The sequence below is a fragment of the Apteryx mantelli genome, chromosome 14 (assembly GCF_036417845.1).
Source record: "Apteryx mantelli isolate bAptMan1 chromosome 14, bAptMan1.hap1, whole genome shotgun sequence".
Classification (NCBI taxonomy): Eukaryota; Metazoa; Chordata; class Aves; order Apterygiformes; family Apterygidae; genus Apteryx; species Apteryx mantelli.
The window spans coordinates 22,182,855-22,202,320 of NC_089991.1; the positions used below are offsets into that span (position 1 = coordinate 22,182,855).

At 59.5% G+C, this 19,466-nt stretch overlaps 1 protein-coding gene across 5 annotated transcripts in view; it reads right to left on the reverse strand.

The window, feature by feature from the left end:
- LOC106488064 (protocadherin gamma-C5) overlaps nucleotides 1–19,466 on the reverse strand; it is a 230,036-nt gene that overhangs the window by 24,245 nt on the left and 186,325 nt on the right. For 3 of the 5 annotated variants that reach the window (XM_067304642.1, XM_067304640.1, XM_067304643.1), the window contains exon 2: nucleotides 1,001–1,059. In XM_067304642.1, coding sequence (XP_067160743.1) covers nucleotides 1,001–1,059 — 59 coding nt within the window. Of the gene's footprint in view, nucleotides 1–1,000; nucleotides 1,060–9,209; nucleotides 11,866–15,730; nucleotides 18,499–19,466 lie in introns of those variants that run through there. The other 2 variants (XM_013946900.2, XM_067304641.1) reach the window with 2 other exon arrangements.

The following is a 19,466-nucleotide window of genomic DNA, read 5'->3' on the forward strand; positions in this document are numbered from 1 at the left end:
AGTCAGGAGGCAGGCCCCCTGCTCTACTTCCAGGGCTTCTTATCGTTTTGACAATTACATGCACATCAGCAAAAACTCAGACATAGTTTTGAGAGCAAGACCAGACCTTGGGAGACCTCTGCCCTGTGAGTTTCCTCACCCACTAGATCTAATTTCTTCTTCCTTAGTGACCCTCTGCTCAGCTGCCCCGCTCCAGTGTGAAGGGTGTGGAGGGGTCCTCATCTGAATGAACCACCCTGTGTTGGTTATGGCATTTCCCAAGGAATGTGAGAATGGGTCCAAAATCCCAAACAAATGGAACTGGATCCCAGTCTCCCAACAGTAATTCTATCAGCCAGACTAGCTCATAGGAGAAAACATGTACGCTTGCATTTTGAAGGAACATGGTCCTGCTGAGATGAGCTAGATGTGGCTAAGACACATTTTTCTAGCCGGAGCTTTGAGGACCTGGGGCCCATCTGCACAACTTCTGGCTGTCTGAGGCATTTACACAGGAGTTTGGCATTAGCTGCTCAAGCCAGAGCAGGCAACACAATTAACAACACAGAGCTTAAGGATCTGTGGCTGGTAAAGGGACTCACATAGTGATTTCAGTAGCCCCTGAGCAGGGGGAGGAATCATGATTTTGGACTCAGAATCTGCCCAAATCTTGTCTAGATGCTCAATATCTGCTTTAGATAACAAGTCATTCTCTATGAAGCATGTTTTCCAGTCCTTTATATATCTCACAACTTCATCTGGAGCTTGCTCCAGTTCCTGAGCATCCCCTTGAACTGTAGACACCAAAACCAGACACACTATTCCAAACAGCTGTCACACCAGTGTCAAACAGAGCTAACACAGAAACACCACAATTTCTGATTCTTCAACTGGACAGTTCTACCAAAAAAAGGGAAAATCCATCCTCAGAGCAGCCAGCTGAGGACCTGCCAGCACTACAACCAGCACGGAAAGGAGTGAAACCTGCACTGGACACATGCATGGAAAGAAATGCACTCACCCACTAGTTCCAGGTCTCTGGGTCTGAGAGAAGCGCCAATCTGTGTTAGGTTGAACTTGCTGCAAAGAAAATAGAAAAGTTTTAATGTTTCTATTCTTTTGTTTGAAATCAAAGCAAACTGATCCTGGATTATTTCAGTCTGCAATATCAGAGTATTCTTTCCAAGCAAAGCAAATCAATTAGAACAAAAAAAAACCCAAACACTAAACCCACCCCTCTTTTCTGAGTATTTTTGAACCAGTGAGAATACTAAAAAGCATGACAAAAACTATTCAGAGAATAATCTTCCAAAGCAGCTCAGGAAAGCAGGCTGTGAAAGAAATGAAGCATGAAACAAACTGATAAGGGCATCAGTTTAGCAGGAGAAATGGTACCAAAGTAATGAGCTTGGAGAAGCGTAAGGGTGATGGTGGTGGCAGAGCTAATTGATACTGGGAAAGATGCTTTTAATGCCAGAAGGTGAAATGATAACAGACCTTCCTAATCTGTCCTTCTTCTGTCCTTAAAAAGGCCTGCCTGAGATCTTGATTTCACACATTGTGTTTGAATGACTTTTCCTAGATGCTGTGGCCTTGGAGCACTGCAATATTTTTCTGTCCACAGAGAAAAGAATGAACTTCCGACAACAAAAAAAAGCATTATTTGTTCAGGGGACACAATAAACGTCAGACACAGCAGCATACTTTGTAACTTCATTAGTAGGCCTTGTATTGCTTTCTGTCCATGTTATTTTACCATCAGACAATGGACATTTTGTAAGTAAGGAAGGACACGAAACAGGGCTGTGTGTTACTTGTTTAAATCATGCCTTTGTGAAGAGCACTAAATAGCAGAACCGTTTTCTGTCTGAAAGACGCGTACTTCCTAAAATCATAATCTTCTTAATTAACTCCAGAGTGATAACATGCTACCTGGAAAGGATAACATTTCTCTCAGTTACCTTAGGAATGAGCAGTTCACAATCTATACAGTGTAACAGAAATTTTATAGGATTATTCTGCATGTACATGCAATTACCAGGGAAAATTGAATACGGATACAGTTGACCTAGATTTTTATTTAATAGATGTGATTTTACTAATGTCACCACAGCTTTGATGATTCTGGTAAAGGAATACATTAGAATAAATTACTGACTTCCCTAAAATAGAGGCCCCACTGTTACCCATGTTGCATGCAAATTAAGTTGTTTAAATACTTGTCCTCTAGATTTCAGATACGCACATTTTCTGCACACACACTGACACACAATCCCCCACTAAATAAGCCCTTCCCAATATATTTTTTGAATTCCTATTGTAATTACCACTTTCAAATTTAGGGCAGGCATTTACTGACACAAAATGTCTTTACAGCTATATCCCAAAGTTATAAAAGGTACAGCTAAATGCAGTCACCTACATCCATATTTAAACATACAAATAAAAGTGGCTGAAGTTTCTGAAGCACGCTGCTGCCTAGGTCTCTTCAAGTTCGAGGTCACATAAGGTCATTGGGACCTCTGAGAAAAACGTCACTAGTTCTGGTGATGAACTATGAATTCAAGCCCCTTGCTTTAAACTACCAAGTTTGAAAATGATCCCTTGCCAGGGCACAATCAGCAGTTAACATTTCAGAGTCAAGAAATGAGAAATTTCTACAACACACCTCTAAAACAGAGCAAGATAAGCACGAATAAACTTTGCTTTACGGATAACTTCCTCCTATGTCTAGTTTCATATGACATGCAGAATAAAAGGGTTAAACAGAATCAAGAAGTTAAATACCCAAAAAAATCATCATACTGACCATGCTAAGAATCCCTTTAAAAAGAAAAGAGCACCGAGAAGGCCAAAAGAAAATTCTGCAGTTTTAGCCCAGCTGCTACAAGTACACAGTCTTTCATTTTACAGTGACTTTCACCCCCTTGCCATCACTCCATCATGCAGAGCCAAAACTTTCACCGGCCACCTCCTGGGCAGGTGAAGGTAACATACATTCCCTGAGGCCACCTTATTTAGCTGAAGGACAGACAGAGAACAGCAAAGTAACCTGGATAGTACGGATCATTGCCCTTAGCAAACAAGACAGTAAAAACCACCCATCTCTTACCCCATCACACGGACTCGCTAAGGTGCTGGTCGCCTGCTCATAGGCAGCCATGCTTTCCGCGGTACTAGAATGGCTGAAAGGTTTTACAAAGAGGAAATCACTTTGATCAGACATGGGAGAGAAACAAGATGTGTACTGCTGTGCCTGGGACGTCAGGCCCGCTCCTCCCACATCCAGGTACTTGATGAAGCCATCTGGCTTCAGCTGCCCACGGAAATGGGAGGTGGGCTTGCGGCCTGTCCCTCGGCAGCAGCCCATGAGGGTCCAGCTGGAGCCAGAGCCAGCTTTGAGACACCTGGCACCCACGACAGCAAACATCACACAAGACACTAAGGAAATGGACACAAGGGAGATGATGAGGTAAAGAGTTAGGTTGGTATCCTTGGGAGAAGATTTGGGGAGGTCCATAGACTTGGCAAAATCCTGCACGCTGTTCTCCTCCAGAGAGATGACTATGGCCACAGAGGCTGAAAGGGATGGCGTCCCATTGTCCCTCACTTCAACCACCAGCCTATAGGGAGCTTCTGACTCCCGAAGGGTCTGTGTGACCCTTATCTCTCCAGAGCGGTGCTCTACATGGAAAGGCAAAGTTTCAGCAGTTCCCTCCAGCTGGTAGGAAAGCCAGGCATTATGGCCACTATCAGCATCCACAGCTACAATTTTGGTGACCAAATAGCCAGGTTCTGCCATGGCTGGGACAGTTTGGTGGAAGGCAGAGCCCTTGGGAACAGATGGGTAGACAATGGTTGGGGCATTGTCATTCTGGTCCAGGACAAACACATGGACCACAGCAGTGCTGCTCAGAGTGGGAGACCCAGCATCTTTCACCTCCACAGGCACCTGGAACACCTTGTCCTGCTCGTAATCCAAAGCCTGGATAGTGTAGATGGTGCCATTATCCTGGTCTATTTGGAAATAAGTTGAGATAGGTAAATCTTGCATCCCGTTCTCCAGGATGGAGTAAGACAGCTTGGCATTGCTTCCCTCATCAGGGTCAGATGCTGACACTGAAAAGACAAAGGCCCCAGGGAGGGAGTTTTCTTGAATGTGAGCTGTGTAGGAAGGGCTGGAGAAGCTTGGTGCATTATCATTCACATCAGCAATTTGGAGGAAAATTGTTTTTTGCGTGGCCCTCTGTGGGGACCCTGAATCTGTAGCCCTTACAGTGATGTTGTATCCACTGGACTTCTCCCGATCAAGGGGACCGTCTGTGACCAGTGAGAAGTGTTCTTTGAAAGATGACACAAGTTTAAATGGGAGATTTTTTGCTATCTGCAAGTGGACCTGACCATTGTCACCAGAATCGCTGTCCTTCACACCAATGAGGGCAATCACAGTTCCCGGGGTTGCGTCCTCCTGCACTGGGCTGGAGAGAGAGGTCAGCACAATCTCTGGGCTGTTATCGTTGATATCGATTAATTCCACTCGCAGGTGACAGTGTCCCTCCATGGCTGGCGATCCCTTGTCTCTGGCTCGAACTGCAATCTCGTAAGCGCTGGATTCCTCATAGTCCAGTGGGGCTTTGGTTCTGATCTCCCCTGTCTGAGGATCTAAGGTGAACAGCCTGGTGAATTTCCCAGGTGCGTTATTGCTTGTTTTGAAAGAATACTCCACTTCCCCATTGGGGCCTTCATCCAAATCAGTGACATTCAGCTTGGTGACCAGAGTGCCCACTGGCACATTCTCCTCCAGATGCACTTTGGATATGGGTGGGTCGCAGACAGGGGGGTTGTCATTTGCATCCAGGACATGGATGGTGACCTTGGCAGTGCCAGATTTCACTGGATTCCCTCCATCCAGGGCTGTCAGGGTTAAATGATGGACAGCCGCTTTCTCTCTATCCAGTGCTTTCTCGAGTACAATCTCAGGCATTTTAACACCATCTCCTCTCACGTTGATACTCAGGGCAAAATGCTCACTGGGGCTGAGCTCATAGGTGGCGATGGAGTTGGAGCCCATATCTGGGTCTTCTGCTACCTCCAGGGGTAGCCGAGTCCCGGGGTTGGCTACTTCGGTGATCTCCAAAGCCACTTCCTGCTTGGGGAACTGCGGCGCGTTGTCATTCACGTCGAGGATGTCCACCTCGACCCGGTGGAGCTGGAGGGGATTCTCCATGACGAGCTGGAGGTGCAGGGAGCACGTGGGGCTCTGGCCGCACAGCTCCTCCCGGTCCAGCCTGCTGTCGAGGAGCAGCACCCCCGCCGCCAGGTCCACCTGGAAGTGCCGCTGCTCATCCTCGCTCACCAGCCGCAGGTTGCGGGCGGCCAGGCTCCGCACCTCCACCCCCAGGTCCTTGGCCACGTCGCCCACGAAGGAGCCCGGCTCGCGGTCCTCGGGCACGGAGTAGCGGAGCTGGGCGCTGCTGGGGGGCGGCAGGGAGGAGAGGGCTCCGAGCAGCAGCAGGAGCTGCCATTGCAAACTCCGTTTCCCGTGCATGCCGCGCCGGGTGTGCGATCGGAGCGGCGGGCGGAAGCGGCTACGAGCAGCCTCCCCCTCCTCCCCGCCCTCCTCCCCCCCGCTCCCGGTCCCGGCCCCGGGAGCCTCCGCCGCGCAGCACCGCGCAGCACCGCGCAGCACCGCGCCGCGCCGGAGCCCCCGCGCCCCGCGCCGGTCCGAGCGGGCTGCGCCGGGAGGAAGCCGCCCGGAGCCGGGCGGGCAGGGAGGCAGAGGGGGGTGCGGACACGATCGCAGCCCCGCCGGCGGAGCGGTTCCCCGGCAGACAGAGGCGCACAAAGTCGGCGAGCGGAGGGGACGAACCGAGTGACAGTTTTACGTCTCCCAACAGCGGGGGAGCCCCCTCCCCCTCCTCCTCCTCCTCCTCCTTCTCCTCCTCCTCCTCCTGCTCTCCCTCCTCCACCGCCTTCCCCAAAATACGCACGGCGTAGCCCCCCCGCCGCAGCCGCCGCCTCTCCGCCCCCGCAGCGCCGGGAGGGCGTCGGGGACTCCCCGGCAACGGGAACCCCCTCCCGCCCCCTGCGCTCCCGCTCCGCCACCGGGCAGGTGCCGGAGAGCGGGGACGGGCGGGGACTCCCTCCCCAAACCCGTCTGCGGGGACCGGATCCCGGATCCCGGGGGCGCCAAGCCCCTTCGGCGATCGGGCTGGAATCAGGCTGGGAGAGAGCGGCTGCACGCTCCCGAGCTCACCTCGCTGCACAAGCTGGGATCCAGCAGGTTTGCACCGGCCGGACCCACGGAAGGTTTCACGAACATGAATTCGCTGATGTCAGAGACTGGCGAAAAGCAGGAGCGGTAGCGCGGGGCGGGGGGCGCCGTGGCCATCACCTGGACGCCCATCACCGTGTCCCCTTGCTTGGGCTGGTAACGTGAGTGCCCGAACATGTGGCTGGAGGGGGAGCGAAGCGTGTCCACGCTCTCCACACAGCAGCCCCGGGCAGGGGGTGCAGAGCCCCGCCGGAGATACCGCACAACCAGCGCTGCCAGTCCCACCAGGGAGACAGTGGAGATGAGGACTAGGGAAACGATCAGATAAAGTGTAATTGTGGGTAAGCCTCCGCTGTCTGTGGCCTGAGCCTCAGAGCCCTGCAAGGCCTCTGGGCCCTTCTCCTCCACCAGCACCACGAGTGTGACGGCTGTGGAGAGTGGGGGTTCTCCGCTGTCCCGGACCACCACCAGCAGTTCATGCGCAGAGGCATCATTCTCCTGCAGGGCCCGCACGATCCGGATCTCCCCAGAGCGCAGGGCCACACTGAAGAGCCCTGGGTCTGTGGCTTCCACGAGGTGGTAGGAGAGCCAGGCATTGCGCCCTGAGTCAGCATCCATTGCCACCACTTTGGTGATGAGAGCAGGGGGGTAAGTGGAGGGTGGAATTCGGAACTGGGCAGCAGAGTCCTCCCCGGCCCTGGGGAAATGCACCTGCGGAGCATTGTCATTCTGGTCCGCTATGAAGACGTGAACCAGCGTCCTGTTCCTCAGGGCCGGAGAGCCACCATCAGAAACCTCCACATGGAACTGGAAATAAGTGGTTTGCTCATAGTCAAAGGGGAGTTTGGCTGAGACCTGTCCACTTGTGGGATGGATGGAGAGATAGCGGGCTGGATCCAGACCTGGATCTGTCCCACCAACTCGCAGGATGGAGTAGGAGAGGCGTGAGTTCTGCTCCGAGTCAGGGTCAACGGCAGAGACAGTAACCAGCACACTGCCCACTGGATTGTTTTCTGCCACCAGCACTTCATAGGATGCTTGCTCAAACTGCGGCGGGTTGTCATTGACATCTGCCAGGGCAACTGGCAAGATGGTGTGGTGGGAGAGTGGGGGACTCCCCAGATCCGAGGCAGAGATGGTGACATTGTAGAAAGCAATGTGCTCCCGGTCCAGATAGGTGCTGGTTAGCAGCGAGTATTGATGCTCAAAGTCCTTACGCAGCTGGAAGGGAAGATCTGGGGACACATGACACTGAACCTTGCCCTGCTCCCCAGAGTCCTTGTCTCTGACGTGTATCACAGCCACCACTGTGCCCGGGGGAGCGTCTTCACTCAGGGAGCTGGAGAAGGAGGTGACAATGACCTCGGGGGCATTGTCGTTCACATCAATGATTTCCACAACCACACTGCAGTGTTCCTCCATTGTGGGTGATCCCATGTCCTTGGCCTCCACTTCTATTTCATACACCGTTGCCTCCTCAAAGTCCAGCTTGCCCTGGACGCGGATCTCCCCAGTTTGCTCATCGATAGCAAAGATCTGGCACAAGGCAGCCGAGTTGTGGCTGCTGAGGGAGTAGCGGATGTCTCCGTTGGGTCCTTCATCCACATCGGTGGCATTTAACTTCACTACGAGGGTGCCCAGTGGGGAGTTCTCCACCAAGCGGGCTCCATACGACGGTCTGTCAAAGACCGGGTGATTGTCGTTAGCATCCAGGACCTGAATAGTGATGAGCATCTTGCTGGAGCGGGGGGGAGACCCCCCATCCTCAGCAGTCAGGACCAGCTGGTGGACAGCTCTAAGCTCCCGGTCCAGGGCCCTCTCCAGCACCAGCTCAGGGAACTTCCCGCCACCTGTCCGTGCCTTCACGTTGAGGTTGAAGTTCTCGTTGGCACTCAGGTGGTAGGTCTGCAAGGTGTTGGTGCCCACATCGGGGTCCTGGGCGGGCTGGATGGGGAAGCGGGCACCCAGCGATGCCAGCTCATAGATGCGCAAGGAGACCTCGGCACTGGGGAACTCGGGAGGGTTGTCATTGATATCCAGGATCTCCACCTCGATGCGGTAAAACTCCACTGGGTTCTCGATGGCAAGTTTCAAGTGGAGAAAGCAGCGGGGGTTCTGCCCGCAGAGCTGCTCCCGGTCTATGCGCTCGCTGACCATTATAACCCCAGTGTTCACATTGACAGAGAAGTACTGGGAATCCGAATCGGACAGTACCTGCAGATTAGCTGCCGCCAGTTTCGCCACATCCGTGCCCAGGTCCTTAGCAATATTGCCCACGAAGGCGCCCCGGGTGAGCTCCTCCGGGATGGTGTACCGGATCTGGGCAGAGGAGCTGTGCAAGAACAAACAGAAAGAAAAGACACGCGGCAGTCCCAGGGACCAGCCCGCCTTTCCTGCCCTCAGCATCCTTGCCAGGTCGGCAGCCGCGGCTCCGGAGCGATGCCCTCCGCCGAGGCCCCGCGGGGGCGAGCTGTGGGCCGGCGGCCGCCCGCGCTCCGGGGCCGCTGGTCAGCGCTTCCCTCTCCCATTCATTGTTTGGGGTGGATGCGGCTCCGGCGGGGGGGCCCGCCAGCCTCCTCGCCATTGGCTCCGAGTGCCGCCGCGCTCCTCCAATCGCCGGCCTCCTTCCCAGGACAGCAACACGGGCACCAATCGTGGCGCGCGAGGCGCCGCCGCGGCGCGAACCTGCGGCGCTTCACCTAGCGACGGCGGGGGCGGCCGGCGCCCCGCGCCCCGCCGGCCCCGCGCGCGCCGGGCCGCCCGCCCGGGCGCTGCCGCTGCCGAACAGAGACGCCGCGTGCCGCCGGCGCTGCCCCCGCACCCCCGCCCGTGTCCCCCTGTGTGTCCCCGTGCCGGAGCGGTCCTCGGGGAAGTCCCGGTGCGGCGCCCCGCCGAGCCCCCGGGGCGCGGCACCACCGTCCCCTTCCCCTAGCGACAAGCCCTCGCAGGCTCTCACCTGGCTGGGGTCTTGCAGGGTACCGGTAGCGGAGAGGAAAGCATCGGTTTCCCTCGCTAGGGTCCCGGGGGCCGGGCAAGGCCGCATGAAGGTGAAATCGCTCCGGTCGGAGCCGGGAGAGAAGCAGGTGCGGTAGCACTGGGTCTGGGAGTCGGTGGGCCGCAGGGTGACCTCCATGTATTTGAGGGTGCCGTCGGAGCTCAGCTGGAGCTTCGGGCTGGAGTGCTTGAAGAAATCCCGGGACGGCGACTCGCTGAGCCAGCAGCAGCACGGCGAGCCGGCGGCGCGGCCTCTGCGCCGGAGGCAGCGGGCGGCGAGGACGGTGAAGGTGGCGAGCGCCACGGTGCTCACGGCCGCCAGCGCGATGATGAGGTAGAGGGTCAGATCCGGCTTCTCCTTGGCTCCAGCCAGGAAATCCCGAGGCTTGTAGCTCTCCTCCGCAGCTGCCTCCTCCAGGACCACAGCAATGGTGACGGTGGTGGAGAGCGGCGGGTCCCCGTTGTCCTGCACCAGGACGAGGACCTGCTGCGCCGCCACGTCGGTGTCGCGGAGGGCGCGCGTCGTCCGCACCTCCCCGGTGTACGGCGCCACGCGGAACAAGGAGGGGTCGGTGGACTGCGGCAGCAGGCGGTACGAGAGCCAGGCGTTGTGCCCGGCGTCCGCGTCCACCGCCGTCACCTTGGTGACCAGGTAGCCCGGCGGGGCGGACAGCGGGACCCTCTGGGGCGCCGGGACGTCGCTGCCGCCGGCGGGGTGCAGCACGGCGGGGGGGTGGTCGTTCTGGTCCAGCACGAAGACGTAGACGGTAACGTTGGCGCGGAGCGGGGGGGACCCCGAGTCCCGCACGGCCACGGTGACCGGCAGGACCTGCACCAGCTCGAAGTCGAAGGTGCGCTGGGCGTAGAGGTCGCCGTTGTCGGGGTCGATGTGGACGAAGGAAGAGGTGGGGGCGCCCTGCGTGTGGCCGCCCTCTATGGAGTAAACGAGCCGGGAATTGTCCCCGTCGTCGGGATCCGAGGCGGAGACGGTGCACAGCAAGGAGCCTGGCGGGCTGTTCTCCGGAAGGAAGGCGTCGTAGGAGGGCTGGGAGAAGCGCGGCGGGTTGTCGTTCACATCGGAGATGTTGAGGAGCAGCGCGAGCCTCGTGGTGAGGGCGGGGGAGCCGCCGTCCCGGGCGATCAGCTCCACCGCGTACTGCGGGGTGGTTTCTCGGTCCAAGCTCTCCCGGGTGACCAGCGAGTAGTGGTTCTGAAGGGATCGGATGGCGAAAGGCACGTTGGGCGAAATCTCCAAGCTCACGTCCCCGTTGGCCCCCGAGTCTCGGTCCCGCACGTTAAAGAGCCCCACGACGGTCTCCGGTGGGGTGTCTTCCGGCACCGGGTTGAGCAGGGAGGTGAGAAGCACCTCTGGGGGATTGTCGTTGGCGTCCTCCACTTCCACCTGGAGCACGCAGTGGCCCTCCATCTCTGGCACGCCGCCGTCGCGGGCTCGCGCGTGGATCTCATAGAAAGGCGATTCCTCGAAGTCCAGGGTCCCGCTCACCCGCACCTCACCGCTGCGGGGATCCAGGGCGAAGAGCCTCCGGACCGCGTCGGGGGTGTGCACCCCGAAGGAGTACTGCGTCTCCCCGTTGGGACCCTCGTCGGGGTCTGACGCGTTGAGCCGGAGGAGCAGAGCCCCTGCGGGCGTGTTTTCCGGCACTCTCACCTTGTACACGGCGCGGTCGAAGGCGGGCGCGTTGTCGTTGCTGTCCAGGACCAGGACCGTTATTTGCGCCGTGCCCGAGCGGGCCGGGCTGCCCCCGTCCACGGCCGTCAGCACCAGCTGCAGTTCCGGCTGCTCCTCCCGGTCCAGGGCGCGCTCCAGCACCAGCTCCGGGAAGAGTTTGCCGTCCTTCAGCTGCTTGACATCCAGGGAGAAGTGGGAGTTGGGACTCAGCCGGTAGGAGCCCACGGCGTTGGTGCCCACGTCGGGGTCCTGCGCGCTCTCCAGGGGGAAGCGCGCAGCCATGGTGGCGGACTCGGAGATGCGCAGGGTGCGGTGGGCGGTGGGGAAGCTCGGGGAGTTGTCGTTCAGGTCCAGGATCTCCACTTCGAGGCGGAAGAGCTCCAGAGGGTTCTCTGTCACCACCTGCACCGACAGCACGCAGCTGGCAGCAGCTCCGCACAGGCGCTCCCGGTCCAGCTGCTCGCTCACCACCAGCGCGCCGCTGTCCAGGCGCACGGCGAAGTAGCGCAGGCTCTCCTCCGAGCCCAGGCGCAGCCTGCGACCCGACAGCTCCTCCACCTTCAAGCCTAGGTCCTGGGCCACGTTCCCCACCACGGTCCCCACCTCCGACTCCTCAACCACCGAGTAGCGGATCTGCCCGGAGACCCAGCCCCAGCCGCACAGCGAAAACAAACTCAGTACTTGCCATTTCCAAGCGGGTCGCTGGAGGCTGACACACTCCATGTCCGCACGCGTTTGGCCTGGGTCCCGGCCCAGGGCGCAGCAGGCAGCGCGGAGCTGCTAAAAATCCCCGGGTCTCTCTTCCACGGCTCGGGAAACAGCTCCGGGGCTTTGGCAGGCTGCGGCTCCGGTTGTCAGCCTCCGAGCGGAGGGGGTGGGCTGGGGGAGGGGAGCTGAATCACAGCCCGGCGCCGGGGGAGCAGATCCCCCCGCCTCAGATCAGCTCCCGATTGGCGGAGCGCTCCGGCCCCGCTCGGCCAATGGCGGGCTCCCGCGAGCTGCGGGGAGCGGGGGCTCGAACCCGCGTCAGCGGGGCCGCCACCCCCGGACTTGCGCTCCGCCACTCTGAGTCACTTGCTCCGGCAGCTCGGTTTAGCAGCTCGTTCCCCCGTTCTCAGGGAAACTGCACGTCCTGGAAGCCGTCTAGGTACAAGCCCTCCCTGTGCGCTCCCGCTCCCACGGTGGTGGCTTCAGATCGCACCCGCAGACAAAGGGCAGCTGTAATGAATGCGGGCCAAAGGACTTCTCATGCCCCAAGAAAAGGTGCTTGTTAAAGCCCCGAGGCGCCAGGGACGCTTCTCCCCCCCCCCGCAGCTAATGCTTTGCCCGTTCCGCCGATGCCCGCACTCTAGGATCATCCTATAACGAGGCATCTCTGCCACCTGCTACCTGCGGCCAAGAGCAGCCCCCATCGAGAGACAGGGCTGTCCCCACCGGCCCCGCGTGGTGTGGGAGGTGGCACGAGGTGGGACGGCAGGGATCGGCGAGTTCTTCAGAGCAGCAGGGCAACTATTCACTGTACACATCTGGCTGGTTGCCCCCTCCTTATCCCGGAACAAGGAATGGGTAAACCTTCACAGTGCCCAGGTTGCTGCAAATACATGGAATCAGCCAACAACCCCTCTAGATCATCACTAGATCACAACGTTAGATCAGGACATCAGACTGAGACAGAGGCCCAAGCCTCTCACCTGGCAGAAGCATGTATCGAAATCCTGCCACAGAGACGGCTTTTCAGCCTAGAGAGCTTCCCACAGGCAAAAGTTGGGGCCTTGGCCTCTCTACTGGGTAGCAGAGCAGTAAATCACTCATGCCCTCTCCCCCCCCCCCCCCGGCCTAGAAGATAGCGGCAAGCCCCAGCTCAGTTCAGATCCCTGCAGAGGCCTTGCAGGGTCATGCCCTGAACAGTCCTGCCCTCAGAGCGCTCAGGGCAACATGACCTCCCCTGAGCGCCTGAAGACCCTGAGGGGTCAGGAGTCCGCGGCGGTGCAGCACGTGGGGAAGCTAGCTCCTCCCGGGGTCCATGCCTGTCCTCACCACCCTGGCACCCGAGGTGTCTCGGGGGAACAGCTGAGAGAGGCTGGGGGCTCACGCGCCTGCCAGCGTGGGATCCTGCCAGGGACACAGTCATTCTGGTCGAGGATGGAGACGGCATCTGGGGTCGGGGACCATCTGCCCACCGTGAAGAGCAAGATATGCTGCCCTCGAGGGACCTTCGGCCTCAGGTCAGCCTCCCTCCTCTCCGCCGCCCCTCCTCGCCCGTATGGGGCGGGGCCTCTCTGCTGCCAATCAGAGAGAGACTGAGCTTCACTCACCAAGAAAGCTTTTGATTGGCGAAAAGGGGGCCCAACTCCCGCCTACTGCCCGCTCCGGAGGAGGGGAGAAGGAACTCTTAAAGGGACAGCGCAGGAAAACGCTGGAAGAGTGGCTTCCCCTGCGTCCAGAGACTGACACACGATCTTGGACGTACTCATGCCCGAAGGTGCCACTAGCAGGAAGCTATCGCCGTAACTGCGATTCTGGGATGCGGAAGAGCCCAGGTAGAGGTGGGACTTTCCCCCACCGCCCTGAGGGCTCCAGTGCCCATCCCAGACCGGGTCCCCAGACGGCGGAGCTGGATAACCGGAGGGGGGAGGGCAGACATCGCCACCAGCGACACGGGGCGCTACTCCCGTGGGAACAGTTTTGAACCAGGTGCGCCTCAGCAGAAGCCTCCTGTGAAGACTACAAGGTCCAGAGGATCCAGTCACAGTGTCCCAAGGTGGCTCGGTCACTGAGGGGCTGGGGCGGGCACCGGACTCTTGCTCGGGTCCGCCAAGGCCCGGGACGGGGATGATGGCAAGCCGGGGCGGGGGTGCGGCGGCCTGGTGTCCGGGAGGGAGAAGGAGATATTCCCGTTCTGGAGAGCGAGAGCTCGCCCTGCAAAGAGGCTCCGACGCAGCCTGCTGAAGGGAACCGAGGGATCACGGGAGATCCTGCAGGGTACCAGCGATCAAGCAGTCGCTCTCTGAAGGGGGGATTTTGGTACAAGGCAGTGCCGGGGACCGAATCGCGGCCTGGACACGCCGCCTGCCCTGCACAGGGCCAGCACGGAGGCTGGGGACCGACAGGCAGTGTCATCCCCGTCGCACTGGTGTCGGGAGCTGGTTGTGGAGGTGCCCCTTAAGGCGAAGAGAGCCATTTGCGGGCTTGGCGCGATCCACGAATCATCTTTCATCACGAAGACCGAAAATCTGTGCCCCAGAGCCGGCACAGCCGGCTTCTCCCGGCCGGTGCCTTTCTGGCGTGGTGCTGGGGGGGGGGGGGGGAAGGATGGGTTGTCGCCTGCCCGTTATCAGCAGCTTTCAGACCCACCTGGGACCCACCCATCTCCATTCTCAAAGCATTTACTGTCCCCTCCAAGAGGCTCCCTGCCGGTACCCCTGGGAGGGACGGGACGGGACATCCCTGTCCCCATATGTAACGCCACCGGCACAGGAGAAGGACATTTGCTCTAGCAACCGCTGCAGCCCGTTCCCTGCCACAGATCTGAAGTGCTGAGTCGCAAGAGCGACGGAGGCGGGGAACGCGGGGGGGGGGGGCATAAAATATTCCGGGAGGTTTCTGCCTCCGCCCACGATTCGGCCGCTCCAGGCAGGCGGCACATGCAGCCCCACGCCGCCCACGGCTCCCGCTGCGCCTCGCTTCCTTCCGCTCCGAGGAATCGGTCATTTCTACACGGGGCCTCCCCCGAGGGCAAGCATTACCGGCACGGTCCGCCTTGGAAACCTTCCGGATCTTCCCCTTCCGCCGGATCTACCGCCCGATCTCACCCCTGAGGATCGAAGCGTTCCCATAATTGAACGCTCTCAAATTAAGCTGCAAAATTCGCACCGGGGAAGAAGCACAGAAGCAGCCTGCCATGCTCAAATGTTTTCCGACTGCGGTTTATTCAGTCGGGCTATTCAGCATTACTCAGCATACTACAGACCGTTTAGGGTGTTAAAGCAACGACCGGGGGAGCGCTCACCGCCCTGCCCGCAGCCACAGCCCACCTCCGCCGGGTGCTTGCGGGCGGACGCGGCAGCCTGCGGTGACACCGGGCACCCTCAGAGACAAGAGCCTCCTCGCACAGCTCACACGGAAATAAAACCGGAGCAACCAGGAGTCCGACGCGAAGGGAGACACAGGCGGGAGGAACTGCTCTGCTCTGCCTGTCAAACGGAGGGACCGGCGTCGTCCTTCGGCCTCGCGTGTTAACCACACCGTGGGACGGGACGCCCCGGTCCTCTGCCGGCAACCGGCAGCTCCCACGGCCCGGCGGCGCGGGGAGGGCCGGGACCCGGCCCGGCTCCCCCCACCACCTCCCCCGGCCCGCACCCGAGCGCGGTGCCGAAGAAGGGCTGTGCGCCCGCCCCCTCGATACCGGCTCTCGCGTCTCGTTTCCCGAAGGGAAGGAAACACCGTTAGCACCGTTAGCGAAGATTTACAAGCGTTTGTAAGCTAATCTCAGCCGCCTCCGCCGGTTACTCACTCCAGCCAAACCCAAAACTTCCTGCGAAAGACACGTGTTCCCTAAACCGAGTAAATACACCCGTTTGATCCCGCTTCCCATGTGCAAATTCCATCGGCTCTCGAGACGGCTCATTTGACGTTGAAGAGTTGTTCAGCTACCGCTAACCACTCTTCAGAGACCCTGCGCGACTCCGTATTCCCCCCTGAGCCCGATCCGCCACCATGCGCGTACGGCACAAACGAGCCATGGCTCGGCCCGGCCCGGCACCGGTGAGTGCCGAGGAAGGCGGCTACGTTACCTCGGCGGGCGTGGGGAGCCGGCTGGCGGTGCCCACGATCGGGTGGTACAGTCCCGGCTCGCCATTCCTCATGGTATTCTGGCGGCTCCCCAGGGGGCTGGAAGTGAAGGGCTTTTTGCACAGGAGATCGCTCTGGCGAGAGTCTGTGGTGAGATAAACCTGGTGGTAGAAGCTGGGTGGTGTGAAGCCACCCCGCACAGCATCGATGTGGTGGAAAGGCCCCGGCGTCCTGTACAGGGTGCTCCTGGAGCTGTTGAACAGCTCCTTCGACTGCCTCCACTTGTAGCACTTGAAAATGCCCACCGACACGATGGTGATGAAGAAAGCCGCCGAGACCAAAATCACGGCCAGGATGAGATAGAAAGTCACGTGCCTCCTGGGGTCGTGGGCAGGCGCCACATCGGTGAGGTCAATAAGCGCCTCTTTGACCGTCTCGGCCACGGAGATGGAGACGGTGACGCTGGCGGACAGTGCGGGGTCCCCATGGTCCTTCAGCAGGATGACCAGCGTGTGTCGGGGTGCCTCGTCCTCGTGGAGCTGGCGGGCTGTGAAGACCTCCCCGCTGTGCAGCCCGACCGAGAAGAGGCTGGGGTCGGTGGCCTGCAGCAGGGTGTAGGAGATCCAGGCATTGTACCCCGCGTCTGCGTCCACCGACACCACTTTGGTGACCATGTGCCCGGCGGGAGTGCCTGGCGCCACCACGTCGCCATAGGAGGAGGTGGCGTTGGGGCGCGGATAAAGCACGGCTGGGGCGTTGTCGTTGAGGTCGGTGACAAACACACCGATCGATAGGTTGGTGGACAAGGGCGGAGAGCCACCGTCCTGGACCTGCACCGTCATGCTGAACTCCACCTGGTCCTCGTGGTCCAGGGAGGCGAGCAGGTAGAGGGTGCCATTCTCTCGGTTGATGGAGAAGAGGCGGCCCACGGCGGGGTCGCCCTGCAGGAGGACATAGGAGAGACGGGAGTTGGGCCCCAGGTCCGGGTCCGTGGCGCTTATGTTTAGGATAGGGATGCCAGCCGCGTTGTTCTCCGGCACATACACGTCGTAGGAGTCCTGGAGAGACTTGGGTGCATTGTCGTTGATGTCCGACACCTGCACCAGGAGGTGTTTTACCGCAGACAAGATCGGCGAGCCCGAGTCCCTGGCCGTGATGGTGATGTTATACTCCGACGCTTCTTCACGGTCCAGAGCGTCTTTGGTTTTCAACGTGTAGTAGTTTTTGAGGGAGGAGCTGAGCGTGAATGGGATCCCGGGGGAAATAAAGCAGTTCACCAGACCGTTGTCTCCGGAGTCCCGGTCCGTTACACTCAGCAGAGCTACGACTGTTCCCGGGGTGGCATCCTCGGGCACGGGGCTGTACACAGAGGTCACTGTCACCTCCGGAGCATTGTCGTTCACATCCACGACTTCCACCAGCACTTTGCAATGAGCCACGCCGGGAACGACGCCCTTGTCTTTAGCCTGTAAGTAAATCTCGTACAGCTTCTTTTCCTCGTAGTTCAGCTGCCCCTTGACCCTCAGCTCTCCCGTGGCCGAGTCCAATGCGAAGAGCTCTCGCACCTTTGCCGCCGTGTGGCTGCTGAAGGAGTAGACGATGTCTCCGTTGGGCCCATCATCCAGATCGTAAGCGCTGATCCTGGCCACCAGGGCGCCGCTGGGCGTGTTCTCCCTCACGCTCGCCTTGTAGGTGGAGTGGTTGAAGACCGGGGCGTTATCGTTGGCGTCCACAACGTCAATGTGGATCTGCACGCTGGCCGACCGCGGCGGGCTGCCTCCATCCAGAGCGGTCAGGACCAAGTGCAGTTCCCGCTGCTCCTCCCTATCCAGCTCCTTCTCTAGCACCAGCTCCGCATACTTGCTGCCATCCCCCCTCGTCTGCACATCCAGCACAAAATGCCGGTTGGCGCTCAGCTGGTAAGTCTGCAAAGAGTTAATTCCCACATCGGGGTCTTGCGCGCTCTCTAGCGGGAAGCGCACCCCGGGAGCCACTGACTCGCTGATTTCCAGCCTCACTTGGTTGCTCGGAAAAACTGGGTCGTTGTCATTGATGTCCTGGATCTCTACGGAGCCGCTATACAGTTCCAGTGGGTTCTCCACCACGATCTCAAAGCTCAAGGAGCAGGGAGACACAGCGCCGCAGAGCTCCTCCCGGTCTATCCGCTCGCTCACCAGCAGCGCGCCGCTCTTCAGATCCACCCTGAAGTACTTCTTGCTGCCGCCGGACACCACCCGGAGCCGGCGATCCGGCAGCCGCCCGAGATCCAGCGCCAGGTCAGCTACCACGTTTCCCACCGCGGAGCCTCTCCGCGCCTCCTCGGGAATCGCATAGCGGATCGCGGCGGAAACCCAGTCGGAAACGCCGAACAAAACCAAGAAACTCAGTACCTGCCCCGTCGTCACTCCGCGGCTCCTTGCAGCAACGCCTTTCATCGCACAGGACGGCAGCTCTTCCCGCCCGCGCCTCTGCGGTTTGCCCCCCCACACTAGAAATCCTCAGCTCGCCCCTTCATGCCGCTCCCCAGAGCGCCCCGGGAACCGGCCGTGCGGCGGGGAGACGGGCATTGCTTTGCAGCACAGCAGTGACTCACTCCCGGGCTCTCTCTGAGGCTGTCTCTGCCTCATCCCGGCTCCGAGCGGGGACGGGCCGCCAGATCCCCGGCTCCATCACTGGCCGACAGCGGCACATAGAGTCCCGGCCAATAACTGCACGGAGCGCGCTCGGAGAGCCCCGCCGTGGGAACCAGCCGGTCGCGGAGCACGGCAGGGAGCGGCGCACCGATCGACCCGAAGGTACCGGCGCTCAAGCCCACGGCCCGTGCCTCTAGACGGCAGGTCGGCTGAAACCCCAGCCCTGAGAGCAAAGCTCCCAGGTGATCTGCTGACCCGGCGCGGACAGAATGGAGAGCACCTCCCTGCGAGGAACCAAGCTAATAAGCCAGTATAGATCTGCCACGCGGACTGCGTGGGAGGGCAGAAATGTTGTAGGGGTTAGCGGAGAAGATGGTGCAAAAAGAAAACCGAGCGACCAGAAAAGAGAGGGGTCCCCCGGAAAAAAGAAAACCTCGTTGGAGAAAGGCAGCAGGAGCAAGAAAAGGAGGTGGAGCGGGCGGGACGTGGCCGATGGGGGCAGTGCACGGCGGGGCTTCGGAACACAGCCTTGGCACAACGCGCTATGCCGTCTCCGGGTGTCAGGATCCTGAAGGGACCCAGGTCCTCCCGGGTGCTATTTCAGCCTTTCCTAACATCTCACAGGGTCGCGATGGCGTATGTCTGTGTGCAGCCAGGCAATGTCGCCAACTGAGCGACACCGATTTCGCGCTGCTGAGTGACAATCAGCTATTTTGCCCACAGCAGACAATTATCCCGGAGGGCAGCTCCTGCTGTAGTGTCCCTAGGGAGCATCTCACCTCCTACTCCCAGTCATCACCACTTTCCCAGAGAAGATCTTCCTACGACAAATCGTTGAAAGAGTGATACAAAAGCCACGTGTGTGGGACACGCGGCCGGGCGGGGCAGAAGCAGGTAGGGGTACTCTCTCCCTCTCCGGGCTCCTGGGGTCTAATTCTTGGTCTCTCTCTCCTGCTCTCGCCGTCTCCCAGTTTGGTTCCCGATGCCTATTTCCCTGACCCAGACACAACGAAATCATAGCCTGGGACCTGCTGGCATCACTGGGTGTGGGAGCTGGGGCACACCGGCACATGGAAAAGCTCATCCCGCTCCTGCGCCCCGGGAT